We start from the raw sequence: 15,304 nt of genomic DNA, 5'->3' as shown, positions 1-15,304 counted from the left end.
AAAGAGCTTAATAAATGCTTATTCCCTCTCTTTCTCCTTTGCCTACAGCCCTCACAACCCCTGCTCACTCTCTGAGTCCCCACAGACCTGATAAATACACAAATCTATCACAACACTTAATTCATGTATGAGAGTTAAGTACATCATGCTAAATCCATACAATGAAAAACCAGGTATTTCCAAAGTCAAAATAGTAAAATATATTACAAACTCTATACCTTTGGAGAAAGAAACAAGATATGAGAAGCTCCTCTAGTGAAAAAGTAATTTTTAACTTGGAAAATCTATACGCACAGGAATATTTCATCAAATATTAACTACATGTATTTTACTTGTCTTTCTCTTTCTTTAAAGGCTTGTAAATAGCCAACAAATTTCAGAGACAATATAGGATAGCGAATCAAGGGGAAGTTTCCTCTTTGAAGTATAGTTTCTATAGCGTTTATTTAACCTTGAGTTGAAAGAAATTACGACCTCTAGGGCTTTATCTGGGTATTATTTAAACTTGTAAAACAAAGCATTTTGTGTTCAGGTGAGAACACCTGGTTAAGTTACTTCTCTCTTTGAACCAACAATGAGAATTCTAGTTCCGGCAATCCCATCCACAAATTTCCCTTAGCCAACGAAGTCTCCCTTATTCGTAGCTGGACAAGAGATAATGTCTTCCATTCAGCAGTTAAGGCCTATAATACAAAGAATAACAAGTGTGTGTTTACTATTACACTGACTCTTGAATAAGGCTGACAAACTGTAACGCCCTTATAAAAATTCTAGGATAGTTATCTTCTACAAAGGTAAATACAGAAATGCCTCTTAAGAGGCTGGGTACGTTGATGGATGGTTGGGAGCTGATTTCAAAACTTTTTTTTTTTTTTTTTTGAGGAAGATTAGCCCTGAGCTAAGTACTGCCAATCCTCCTCTTTTTGCTGAGGAAGTCTAGCCCTGAGCTAACATCCGTGCCCATCTTCCTCTATTTTATACGCAAGACACCTGCCACATCATGGCTTCTCAAGCGGTGCCATGTCTGCACCCGGGATCTGAACTGGCGAACCCGGGCCACCGAGAAGCGGAACGTGCGCACTTAACAACTGTGCCACTGGGCCAGCCCCTCAAAACCTTTAAGGAGACTGCTTTAGCAACCAAATGTAAAGAAAAGAAATCAGATTCACTTAATTTCACCATTTTGGTACAAAATTAGTTATCTCAGTGCTCAAAATATGCATAGAAAATAATTTAAGAATCAAAACTACAAATAAAAAATGTTAAATAAACAGCCAAATAAAATACAGACCTGAGACCTCAACTGCTGTTACCAGTTCACATACCCCAATAAAAAATGTACTGTGTATTTTAAAATATTTAAAGTACTTACGTAGATCTATCATGTCTAGTCTGAAATTATGCCAAATGGCAAGGGTCCAGAAACTAAAATAAAGTTATACTAAGGTGTGTCTCAAAACAAAAACATAAAAACTCTTACTTTGGCAGGAAGTCACTAAAGTGGCATATCTAAATTGGTAAGCTTTGTTTAAAACACACACACTTTTTTTAAAGGCACATAAGCCAGAAAAGTTTGGTAAAATTCTTTTTCTTAATGGTTATGATTATTGCAGTAGCAAATCATATATCCATTTTCCCAAAAATGTATGTTTGTACCACTCAAGTTATTTTATACAGAAGGTAAGTTGAAAAAAGAAGGACTCCCACAAATTATTCCTTTAAGGCTAAGGGCAAACATATAATGCTGAAACTAGACAATAAAGAGCAGCTACCATGGGAAGCAAGAAAAAAAGAAAGGCAGATATTAGTTTGTTGAGTGCCTACTAAGTACCAGGAGCTTTATTTACATAGATTCTCATTTATTCCTAACAAATCTGTGAGGCAGACAATATTCTCTCCATTATGCAAGTAAAGAAACTGAAGCACACCAGGTGTGTGACCTGAAGCAAGAATATACAGCAAAGCAGAATTTTGAAACCAGTCTACCAGGCTCCACATCCCAAACCCGACCAGACTTGGTAACAGTTACTTGGGAAAACAACAGTATCAAGTAATCCACTGTTCTCAGCAAAGAGGGTTCTGTAAGAGTTGTTCAACTATTCCCATACCATTAATCTAAAAATGGTATTCCTCTATCCAGCAAGATCATCCCTCCCCTATCCAGCACATCATAGGAAACTATGACAACCTATTATCCCAGACTATTAGCATTTCAGCTGATATCCCTAACTGATTTTCTTCCCATTTTCAGAAATGATCCTGCTGGCCTGTGCCTAGAATCTTCTCAAGAAGGCCCATAAGGTACATTTATTTATTCAGCCAATATTTGGGTGTCTTCCCTCTTAAGCTGCTACACTCTTCCTTCTCAGTTCAACTTTTTAAAATAATGACCAATACCCACAATTTCCATTTCTTCACCAACTACCTACTTCTCAGCCAATTCCTATTTGGAAATGGCTTTACATAAGGTTATCAATGACTTTTGTATAACTAAACACAAAGGACATTTTCTAGACTTTATGTCACTTGACTTTTCAGCAGAACGTAGACATTGTTACCACTCTCTCCTTGAGACACTCTCTTCACTTGGCTTTCAAGAAATAGCCTCCTGGGTTTTAAAGTGTTCCCTCTCAGTCTTGGTGGTCTTCATTTTTTCCAGTCAATCTCAAATGTTGGTGTTTCTCAAAGCTCAGTGCTAAACTTCTTTCCTTCTCACTTTAAAACTTCTTCCTGAGATTCCATCACTTCTCATGACTTCAACAACCATGACTATGCCCACGACTCCACAAAGTCAGACCACTCCCCTGAGCTGTAGACCCATTTATCCAAAAGAGGAATTGATACTTTCACCTGGAAATTTCAAAGGCACCTTAAACACAACATGCTCAAAACCAAACTCATTATCTCCTCTCCATTCCCCTTTCTTTCTTAAATCGGGTTCTCTCCTGTGCTCCCGAGCTCAGTAATTAGTAGGAACCAATATCCATATGATCATACAAGCCAGAACTTTCAGAACTATCCTTGATATTTCTCCCTGACTCCCCACATTCAATATGTCACCAAAACCTGTCCATTTTACTTCCCAGATACCTCTCAAATCCATCAACTTTTCTCCATCTCCACCACCACCTCTTTAGTCTCACTACCATTACCTCATTTGGACTGTTTCACCAGCCTCCTAACTGATCTCCCTAAATCCATTCTTTTCCAGGTCTAATCTATCATTCCATCCTGCAGCCAAAGTCATCATTTTAAAAAGCTACCTCATTTTCCTTATTCAAAACTCTTTTTATAAACTCTCATAGTACCCTTATTTCTCCTTCTTAGCACTCATTAGTTCTTTTTTTTTATTTGTATGATTATATGTATCTCCACTGCCTAAAACAGAGCCTAACACACAATATGTGAGGAACTAAAATTTGTAGCATAAACAAATGCCTACTATGTAGCAGATATCAGGCCATATGCCAAGGAGAATATACCAAGGAAGACCCAGCCCTTTTCAGATAAAGTCATTGAAGTTGTGAACTTGGATGATTTACCCTAATGGCAAGTGATAGAACTAGGATTCAAACTCAGACCTGTAGGTTTCCAGTGTCCATATTCTTAACTTTTGTGTGCCCCATGAATACAAAAGAAATCTATTAAACTTTTACACATTAGTAAAAATAAGTGGAAATTTATTTCATATCTTGATAAAATACAAAATATTTTAACAAAGTTCTGTTGAAACTGTAAGGTAAGACTCACTCTACATTCTAATCTCTTTAAAATGGTACAACAGTCTGTTTCCCACTTATTTTGGGAATATGATGCTAATCTACTCAAAAAGTACCCATTCTCACCCTTTATTATAGAAAGTATTAATATGTCTTTATCTCCTATAGCATAAACACCTTCTCCTGAATTATATTCAGATAATCCACTAAAACATGTTTATGGTAGCCCTTATATGAACTATACATTTCTGCCACAATTCTATGATATATCTGACAGTTCAAAATTTCAAACTCCTCTGCTTTTACTACAACTTTAACTTCCAAAATAGTCAACCAAGTTATACTGTCTACCAATCTCAATATTTCATTCTTAATTATGAAAAGTCTGAAGACATGAAATAAGGGTAACTACCACAAATTTTTTCCAGAAATCTGCCCCTTTTACCTAGTAAATCCTAAATTTAGGTTGAATTAACCAACCTAAAGGACACATTCCTTACTTAAGGAAATTTAAATCATATAGATGCGACACAGATTTATCCAAGTGAAAGTCAGAATCTCCACCACAATCTCTTTCCTGGGCAGCAATCTCTTGCCCTACGAAGTACACCCTCTTGATTAATTCCATTCTCCTTCTTCCTCTCAAAGAAGCTTCATCATCTCCCGAACTCCTCATAGAAGGCAAAAACAGACATCATCCAGCAATATTTACTTCTTCCATTTTTCATTTTCTTTTTCCTCCCTCTCCTCTTTGCCTCCCTTTTTATCGGAAGAAATTTATTTAGCCAAAGGTCACACCAAGGCCTTTGTTCTAAAGAGGCTCACTTGAGTTTGAAATCTCAGGCATGACTAGTGAATAGGTCAACGCTTTTAAATGTAAGTTTTAAATTATTAGCAAACAAAAAATATGGCTCTTAAATAGGACTCAATTTTGTCAAGATTTTCTTACAACTTTGCCCATGGTGCACATATTTCTAATTGGTGTTGGGTTTCCATGGCTACTAGGTAGATGACACTCCTTAACTGTTTAATGACATCTGTATCCCAATGCCTTACATACTAATAAACCATTCTGCCAGCTACAGCTACACAGTAGCATTGAGGTCTCACCATTCCAATCATTAATTAGCTAACAAATGACCTGCAAGACTAGTACTGAGGAAAACAGAAACATAATCCTAGATAATGTAATTATTTCAAAGAACATCTCTCTCCTATTTATCATTCTGCAGGTGACTGGAATAGAATATAGCACAAGCAGATTAAACTGTTAGAAGAGATCCCCTTGGTGTGTCAGATCTTTGCCAAAAGAATTTGACATACTTCACTGAAGACAAACTTCTATTGAAACATATAACAATCTGCTGATATTCAGCAGACTAAGTTACCATTGTGGTTCCTATTCTTTTGTTTTCATTCTTTAATTAAAATGGTAGGTGAACATTAATCTTTCTCTTTTTTAAAACTGGAAATCTCCCTTCACTGAAATTTCAGTGAGTTTGACCAAATTCTATTTTACTTTCTCTTCTCAAGGTAGCATATGTCACCATTTCTCATAATATGACTGACATAGGAATAACAAACTGGTTGCAAGTTTTCATGAGCCACTTGATCACTGATAAAGTCGTGTACCTATGTATGGCAAAAGAAGAAACTCAAGCAGTGGGCCTACATTACACTGTATCAGGACCCCTTTTTCCTATATCACTACTTCCTAAATAATTCAATCAGTCTTCAGCTTTTTCCTATTTCCTGCTGACAACACTCACCCCATTCTTGGCCAGGCTAAATTTATAATTGATCTCCTACAGGTCTGCTGCAGTTGTTCAAAATATCCTCTTTTAAACCCTGAGTCTAGTAGTGTCAAATGCTGCAATACATTCTACTGAAATACAAACCAGACTCCCATTTCAATGTTGTTTAAACTGAAGCTAGAACTACACTAAATTATGTTCCAAAAGAAAAGTCACCAGAATGTGATATCAAATTTAAACAGACTTGGTCAATTGTACCAAATTGGTTTATTAGCTTAATAATGATAATGATAACAACAGCAGCACAAGCCAAGACTATGCTAAACACTTCACATACATGTCTCATTCATTATCTCATCTAATTTCACAGCACTAAGAGGAAGGCACTTTGAGCATCATCTTTTTCCTCATTAGATGAGGAAATTCACAGAGAGTTGACATGTACTGCCCAATGTCATTCAGTTAGTAAAAGATGGAGATAGAATTCACACCCCAGAAGGGTGACTGACTCAAGTACATTGCCTATTCATTCATGTAACAAATACCTGAATGCCTATGTACCACACACTTTCTAAGTACCCTCACCACAGTGTTTTCACCCAGGAATATAGATGGATTCTGAACTATCTATAGGAATTATTTCCAGAATTTAGCACTAGCCAAAAGTAATGTTCCCAAAGGTTTACATTCTCTATGCTGGAAAGTAAAAAGAGACTGTCTCAGAGAAATTCTTCTGAAATATAGATTTCATTAAAATACCTACCCATCTCCCCTTACAAGGCTCTGCATACCTCTTGAGAATGGAGAACCTGCCTCACTCACTCTTAACAACCTCAGTGCCGGGACTTATCAAGCACTCAACATACCATAGAATATTGTCATTGTTTCTTATGAGTTTGTCTTCTACAACAAGCAAGAAGCTATTTGAGGTCCATGGGTTTTGTTTTCTTTTTTCACCCATTTTTGTATCCCCAGTGCTAGAGCATAAAATAAGGCTAATACTTTACAGAGTTTTGTGATGACTGCATGAGTTTATGTAAGCCATTTACCTAAGGCTCATTTAGGCATTCAATAAATAATGGTTTTCTTCTCTTCTCCTCATTTACTTCTCCAGCACCTAGGCAGTCAACCCATCTCTCTTATTGCTGACGTAAGTGAACCAAAAGGCAAGGCAGAACCTGGCTTAACAAGCTGCCAATTAACTCAAGAGCTCATCCGCTACACATTTCCTATATGTCATTTTCCTGGGAACCCCACCCTGTAAAAGACTCAGGAAACATCTCCAAGCAGTGACAACTGAGAACCAAACCACGAGGTTCTAACTATATCCGCTGGAATGAGTTACCTAAGGTGACTCTGAACTCTATACGTATGACTCACATGAAATACAGTGAAGGACAAAGGTCTTCCCTCCTGTGTAGGAACGCCTACAACAACAACACTGTTTGAAGAAAAACTCTGTGGGTATATTACTGAACAAGGCAAATTAGCTACATCTTCCAGTATGATATACCTTTCTGGAAAATTCTTAGTAGTTATTAGGAGTTTGAGTTATGAAAAACTAAACTGCCTTCTTCAGACAGCAGACACATGCTCAAAATATGGTAAACAGAAACTGACTTTGAAGCTACATCATATAAAATTAAGACAGTCATAAAACATTCAGGCCACCTAAAATAATCATTGCTTTTACAGCCAATTACCCCAATCCCTCTTTCCTCACCCTCTCCATGTACTACCACCTTTCCCAAACCTGGAGCAGTCATCTGCAGTCAAAAGTTATAACCCTCAAAAATGCACTTCGCAATGCCTGACCATATCACTTCTTAGCTGGGTTCCATTGGGAGAGTTTGCCAACTACTCTAAGCTTCAGTTCCATCATTTGCAGAATGAAGATGGCCAGGTTACCCTCCCTGAGCAAGTGATGAGAGACCTCCCAGGCTGCACAGGGTCTAGGGAGCACTAGATAAATGCCACTGATTATTATCCACTCTGATGTTTAGAAATAAGTTACGAAATTCACTATTCAGAATACCACGGATGCATACTATTTCAGCCACAGTGACTTCTTTTCTGTTACAAAATGTCCTTTGCCCCTTAACATCTGTTCTTCTCTATGCCTGGAATCATCTTCTAGCTCCTCCATGGCCTACGTATTTTTATCCTTAAATCTCAATTCAAATATCCCCTCCTCAGAGAAGCCTTCCTTGAGATTGCCACTCCCAACATCTCACTCTTCTAACCTTGTTTTAATTCTTTCATGGCATTTACAAACATTTGTAATTGTCTTGTATATTAGTATAGATACTTTTATCTTTTTCACAGTGATAGTTACAGGTCTTAGCATTGTACTCAGCACATAATGGGTGCTTAATAAATAAATAAATGAAAGATGATATAAAATAAAATATTATAAAAACTTAACATTGTGCTCACACAACATAAAAAACAATTTCAGGTTAACACACGTCAAAATAAACATCTGACTGAAAAAACAAGGTAAGAGGGAGGAGGGTTCGGAGAGATATTACACAACAGTTTTTCTTTGCTGCCTGCTTAATTGCAGAGAGGAATTCAAATAATAAAATTTACACAAATGAGGACATACAATTAAGGTCATTCAAAAATTTTAGGAATATTAAGTCTACTTTTTAAATGGGGGGTGAATATTTCCAAGACCTGGACAATAAAAATAGTGACTAGAGTGCAGCTAATTCTATTTTCTTGATTAAGGTGAAATTCAGGACTTACCACTGTTATCAAGTAACAGTTTTTCCATTTGTTTAATTACACTCTAGCACAGACCTATATGGTGGATCAATTTCCACCATAGCTGGGATTTCCACTACTTGGAGAGTATATATGTGGTTTTTACACATGACTGATAAAACACTACTATTTCAAGATGCTCTGTAAGCTTCAAAGATATTCCATGAGTACTCATGGGAAACATTTTAAAGTGTGTTAGTGTTTTTGTCCCTAATACAAAACTAGTTGATGTTATTTCTACTAAAATAATTGTTATAGTTGGTAGGATTATAGAGGATTAATTTTATTTGACAACCATATCACGCATATTAAGTGCAAGGCACTGCTCTAAGTCCTTTACATACTGACTCATTGAAGTCTCAAGACAACCATATAAGGCAGGTACTTTTATCATTACGCAGCTGAGGAAACAGAGGCACCAAGAGGAGACTTGCCCAAGGTCACCAAGATAGTAAATGGAGGAGCTGGAATGTGAACCCAGGCAGTCTGGATCCAGGGCCCATCGCTAGACTATGCTGTCTCTCTAATGTTTTAAAGAAAAATTTATAGTTTATGAAGAACAAGTCAATCCCAAGGTTAGACTAGTTTCAGTTAAGTAAAAAACAACTCTGAGCCATCTGGGCTCTAAACCTAGACAGAAAGAAGGTTGAAGGGAAGAAGGAAACCAGGAGGAAGCTGGCGGTGGGGGGCGGGGGGGGGGGGCGGGGGGGCTGGCGAGACTGTAGTAAAAATGAAAAATTAGGTAAATAGAGAAAATAGAGGGACAGAAGGAAAGACGAAAGCTACTTGTAACCACCATTCACAATATCTGAATGGTGAATTTTTTTTGAAAAGAAAATAAGAAAAGAGAAAAGACAGTGTCTCTATAATCTCTAACTAGCTTATTACACATACGGTACATTTCCATCCCAAATGCTGGATTAAGCCACCTAAATTAGGAGGAAGCAGACAATTAACATTCCAATTCCCTTCCATAAAACTGAAGGTACATGTTAAGTGATTCCCTTAAATTCTGGGAGTTCAGTGACTTTCTACCAACTTCTCTCTTTTTCAGTAGGGTAAAGGGTAACAATTAAACTTCAATTTCTTATCCAAAAGAATCAGAATAATTCCCCAAGCTGAGTAACACATAGGAAACTTTGGTAGAGCTCAGCCAAAAATAACTAAACAAGAAAGAAAATAATAAATATTCACAGCATATCCAGGAGTTTCCAAAAGTATGTAATTATAAGAGACTATAAAGGAAGAACCACATAGCATAAAATCTATAGAGGGGAACATTCTCTGAACATTTCCATACTCTATTCCAAGCAAGGTAAATTTAAGTTAAAACAACTGTATAAAACCAACTAGAGCCAAAGAATAGCAATTTCCTCCAGGCTTCTGCTTTTGTCCCAAAGTGGCCACTTAAAGATAGGAAAAGCCTTGCAACAGGACTCCAGTCTGACCCAAGAATATGCTAATTTGACAAATTTTTGCTCATTTTTTGAGATTCCTTCCCTCTCTCTTTGGCTGAGAGGAAAGAGAAAAGGTACATAAAACAAAGAAATAAACCCAGGAAACTTTCATCAGAAGCAAAAAAGTTAACTTAATAGAAGTTGTAAGCTGAAATGGCAAGTGATCAGAATAAGCACTATGTCCTATTTGTTTATACTTATTTACTATTTGTATCTTCAGTACCTAACACAATGCCCAGCACCTATTGGATATTAAACAAATACGTACTCAATAATGAGTCAATGAACATAAATGTTACGAGAAAAGGGAAGGCTCAAAATGCTTGAGACTATCTAGCAAGAGAGAATCTTTCACTAAATATTTGCGTTTTTCTTCCTTGAGAAAGGGACCGCTCCTTACAGGTAATATTTATGGGGCAGCACGATGTCAGTATTACGGTGATGACATATGGCATCAGAATTTGAGATAATTAATGGAGAAGAGTAAGTAACAGGGATTCCACAACCACCTAGTATTGGCTGCCAATGTTTTTTTGCTGCCAGATTTTAATCTAAATCTATTGACTTTGATTTGGCGTAATGGTAATACCGCATATGAAGCAAGCTAAAGAAACCATGACTCCCTCCCTTTCCAAGAAAGCTAATGTTAGGGCCCATGAGCTCCTGTTTGCACCTGGTATTACAGGCAGCTATGATTGGAGTCAAGTCCAGAAAGGGAAGCTACCTCAGATCTGTTTTGGGCCTATATGAGTATTATCAGCAGGGTCCCAGCAAAAAAACAGCACACTCAAATAAAATATTCAAGAGAATTTAATGAAGGAACCATCTTCAAAGGCATAGGCAGGGTTTAAGGAAAGCAGCAAGGGATGGTGGCATACTCCCAGACCAGCAGCATGAGGAAGCCATTATCATCTTGAGGCCTAAAGGGGCAAATAAAGGGTTACCAGAACTCAGAAAGATCTGTAACTGTAGCAGGCTGGCAGAGGGGGCCACTGAATAGAAGCCATGACCTACTCACAAAACACAGAACAGCTCTGGCAACATAAATCCAGGAGCAAGGAACTGGCTCTTCCAGGCCTCCTGCTGATGACCCATTAGCCAAAGCCAACCAAAAACTAAAAGCAAGAGCTCTGTTGATGCAGTCCACAGAAGTCGCTTCTCAGCACAGAGCAGGGTGAAGAAAAGATCTGGAGGAGCAAAAGAATATGCAGCACAGAAGAGTATTTATTCTAAATGACTGCCACCCAGCAAAACACAGGCACATAAAAAGGTTTTGCCAGTTCCACCTGAATCTTCTAGGCACCATGGGAATGCCTGCAAAAAGAATCACAAACACAGGTACTTACTTGGGTTCCTACTGCCCTTGGGGAAGAAAAAAAAGATTCTAAGAGTAATCCCAGGTAACTTTTGTCATTTCTGCATCTCTAAGAGTAACCACACAACCCAAATATCTTTAATTATTAGATCTAAAACAACTCCCTTCTCTGTACTCAAAGAGCATCTACTCCATACCTCCATTATTACTCTTATCATGACATATTGTAACCTCTTGTTTATTTGTTTCTCCCTCATTCGACTCTGAGCTCCTTTAGGGCAGGGACTGTCTTACTCATTTTTGTATCCCTAGCACCTCATATGGACCTGGTATAGAATTAGCCTTCAATTAATGTGCACTGGATCAATTGGTGGACTCAGTGTCCATTAATTGGCAGCCTAATGCCACGGTGGATAAAATTTGGAATGACCCTCAGCAATTAAACACTAAGAAGGTTCTGGGTTTGTTTTTTGTTTTGTTTCATTTTTTGTTTTTGTGAGGAAGACTGGCCCTGAGCTAACGTCTGCTGCCAATCTTCCTCTTTTTGCTTGAGGAAGGTTGTCACTGACCTAACATCTGTGCCCATCGTCCTCTATTTTAGGTGGGATGCCGCCACAGCGTGGCTTGACAAGAGGTACTGGGTCTGTGCCCAGGATGTGAACCTGCAAACCCCAGGCTGCCAAAGTAGAGTGTGCAAACTTCACCACTATACCACCAGGCCAGCCCCTAAACACTAACAAGTTTTATTCAGGATATGGTTTAATACACTGGGCAAAAACATAGCTCCTTTCGTACCAGTCCACTATCACTCTTTGTAGAGCAGCTTTTCTTGAGTGCTCAGATGATATTTATAGCTTTTCCTACAATCATAGACTCATCATCAAAAGAGCCAGAGAAAGATGGGAAAACTACGCTTCATTTCAGAAAGGAAGCGAATACACATCATCCCTCAAAATTCTCACTCTTTTTCCAAGAATTTACCAAGGAGGAACTAATAATTTGGATGTATTATATAGAGGAATTCATGTTTCATAGTGAAGACGACATTGACTTAGGGGTAGAAATGCTTGCACGCACATGTGCGCACACACGCAGGACACGGTTAATGATCACTTCAACAGACAACACCTTGGTAAAATTATAAAGTAGCCACGTAGCACAATCACGTAACATCGTCATATTAAAATGAATACACTGTATGATGTTGGAGTGGTCATTAACAGAACCTGGAACATATTCACATTATAATTATGAATCACTTTCACATAACCCTATATTTATGAAGTGCTTAATCATCTTTTTGTTGGTATAGTCAACTCTTACCTGTAGATTCTCCACAGAAAAAGAAAAAAGTTAATGCCAAGTTGATAACCCTCTTCAGGCTATGATGATTTCACGCTGCCAATCTCCTGCAGTCCATAAGGTTAATAAAAACTAAATTTAAAACGACCTTTAGACTCCACTAGAAAGATGAGCTTGCTATAAAACTATATTGTCTTCCAAAACTCAGCACGAAAAAGTTTTGTATCTCTTGTACCACTATTCTCTTTCATTGCTGTTTGTAATGGAGAGTTGATGTTAAGTCTAATGTCATTTTATATATCAAACTAAACTAAGTCAATACTTCATTTTCTATTTATGAAAAGGGAATTTGGGGATTATCTTGACAATACACTGAACTACCTCAAAAGAAATTCTAATAATACAAGAACAGATAAAATGTGTTTCAAATAGATCAGGTATCTTTTCCTGAAACGTACTTAATGCATAAGTCCCCAAAACAAGCTTTTTTCCAAAACCATCAAAGACATTAAAATCGTAAACACAATTTTATCTTTTTGAGAGCCATCATAAACCCTGCAACTGTCAGATCAATGTAGCAATAACCTTACTTTTACTGCTAGAGGACAATTATGTGATGTTTCCATCATATTGAAAATATAGATTACCAGAACCTGTAATTTATAAAATCATACTACATATAGGTTCCTCCATTATATATGAATTAAAAAACAAAAAAACATACATCTACCATATAGCTGTGTTTAACGACAGTAGCTTCAGCTACCTCAGAGCAGTATTATGTTTCATGCGTCCTAGTACAGTGCTTGGCCCAAAGAAAACTCACGTTTGTTTTATAAATTAATAACGTCCACAATGTAGGAAAAGGGGAAGCTGATATAAAATTATGAGAGTATACAATATGTGGCAATGACAGAATATCCAATACGTTAGAATTATCAAAATTACTTCTGATCAAATTTTCCTCTCCCTTCACTAAAAGACAAATGAAGGTTAACAAGGCTCCAGTGAAACTGAGCAAAAGTTAAAATATGTTTCAAAATTTAACATCTTTACCAAAGGTAAACTTTTCACTGCAAATAAATCTGAATATATTTTAATGTAATTATTAATATGTCCTGACATCTGAAAGGATTACTTGTGTTTCTATAAAAAGTGTTCCAAAATTGTGTTTCGCTTTCCTAAACTTAATTCCTAAAATTCATGGTGGAGCTATACAGGAAGTGTCTTGGTAAACAATAAAGAAATTTCATTAAAAGAAGATTTTTCTGCAAAAAACAGGTAACATTTTGTAAGTATTCAGCAAGATTGCAAGTGCCTAAATGGTCAGGTTCAAGGCAGGAGAGCGAAATACTGGATTAAAACCTGGGGGACTTCCTATCACTGAAAAGCCATTACGCAGACCTGCATCTAGGACGCTAAAGTCACAGCTCTCCAACCCTGCCAACCTACCAGTACCATTACTTTGATACTTAAACATAAGTAGGACTACCCAAACCTCGAGCAGGTCTTGTTGGGGTTTTTTTCCACAACGTATAAACAGTTCACAACATACTGCCTTACACAATACATATAAAAAAGATGGAAGTCCCTCCTTCCAAAGTCTGTCCTTTATCCAGATGACTTCAATCCTTTCTCGTCCAAAGAAAGGAGAAACTGGCAACCAGAAGCCCCATAACTGAATTCATCAGGAAGACAACGCCAAATTTGCTGCAACCAAAGAATGTCTAGTCCTCCCTGCGGGCTGTTACAGGAGATGGAAAGCTACACCATGACAAGTCCTGTCCAGAGAAGGAAACAGCAGGTTTGGGGCACTCTCCCAATCCCCCCAAAACACAAGCTGCTTCTGATTCTGACCTATGGGCAGAAGCTTGGCACCCGCACACCCACTTACAACCTGACAATTTACAACCTGGTAACACCTAATCAGGAACGTTCTAGCCTTTAATAGACGAAAAATTAACCTGCTTCCCACAAATAAGATCAACTAGGCACTGGAGCCTGTTACTGAGAGACAGCAGAGAGGGCAGGAGCCCACCCTGCTCTGCTGCGAGTGGAATGGGAAAGAGAGGACAGGAGCAAGGGACCGAGCGCAGGGGCGTGAACAGCGTCCAAGCAGGGCTGGGCTGAGCGCACCGTTGGGCGACAGACAAGACAACAGCGGCCACACGGGAGCCGGGGTGCAGGCTGCAAAGCAGGGTTCCCGAGCTGCGGAAGCCACCCTCTGCGTCCCGCCGGGCACAGGCGCGAGTCAGGCACACCCCCCACGCCGGGCCGCGGCTCTCCGCGAGGCCCCTCCTAGGAGACACACGCCCGCACCTACCGGGGCACCCACCCCGGGCTCGCGCACACACGCCCCTCCGGCGGGCGGCGCGTACGTACCCAGCACCACGCAGAGCACATCGAGGGCCACGTACGGGAGCCGAGTCTTGTCAAACATGGTCTCGGCGCGGGCGCCCCGGCGCGGGCGGCAGACGAGGCACTGATTCACGAGACCGGCCCCGAGCTACGGCGCCTCCCAGTCGGGGGAGAGCAGCCGACGGCGGACTGGCACCGGGCGGCGCTCGGACGGCCAGCAATGGCGCCCAGGACCCCTCCCCTCACAGCTCCCGCAACTAGTCGGTCGGGGCCGAGACGCTCGCGTGCCAGCCGCCGCCGCTCCGTGGCCTCAGGCCCTCCTCAGTCGACCTCCGCACGCCCTGGCTGTTCGCTGTCCGGATCCCGGCGCCCTCTCCACAGGCGGGGCGTCGGGACTCGTGCTTTAAGGATGGGGACCGGTAGGGAGGAGAAACGCGAGCCCAGCCCCTCCCGCCGGGCAGCGCGGGACCGGCCAGCGTACGGCCGCGCGGGCTGAGGGAGCGAGCCAGCGGCTGGGCGGCCAGTCAGGGGGCGGTGGGGCGGGGTGGGGGAACCCCAGGCCGCAGCGCGCCAGCCAATCAGCGCCGCGGGCCCCGCCCCCCCGACCTGCAGAGCCCGCCCCCGAAGGGG

General features: G+C 39.9%; 1 protein-coding gene across 2 annotated transcripts in view; it reads right to left on the bottom strand.

Moving 5' to 3' along the window:
• Positions 1-14,831, bottom strand: part of PLPP1 (phospholipid phosphatase 1) — a 95,206-nt gene extending 80,375 nt beyond the window's left edge. Inside the window, exon 1 of one of the 2 annotated variants that reach the window (XM_046671059.1) lies at positions 14,699-14,831. In XM_046671059.1, the coding sequence (XP_046527015.1) occupies positions 14,699-14,756 (58 nt within the window). In that variant the 5' untranslated portion in view covers positions 14,757-14,831. The remainder of the gene's footprint in view (positions 1-14,698) is intronic. The other variant, XM_046671060.1, reaches the window with a different exon arrangement.
• Positions 14,832-15,304: the final 473 nt, after the last annotated feature.

This window comes from Equus quagga, chromosome 9, assembly GCF_021613505.1.
Source record: "Equus quagga isolate Etosha38 chromosome 9, UCLA_HA_Equagga_1.0, whole genome shotgun sequence".
Taxonomy (NCBI): domain Eukaryota; kingdom Metazoa; phylum Chordata; class Mammalia; order Perissodactyla; family Equidae; genus Equus; species Equus quagga.
The sequence above is the reverse complement of the archived record's forward strand: the minus strand, read 5'-3'. Positions and strand labels throughout refer to the sequence as shown.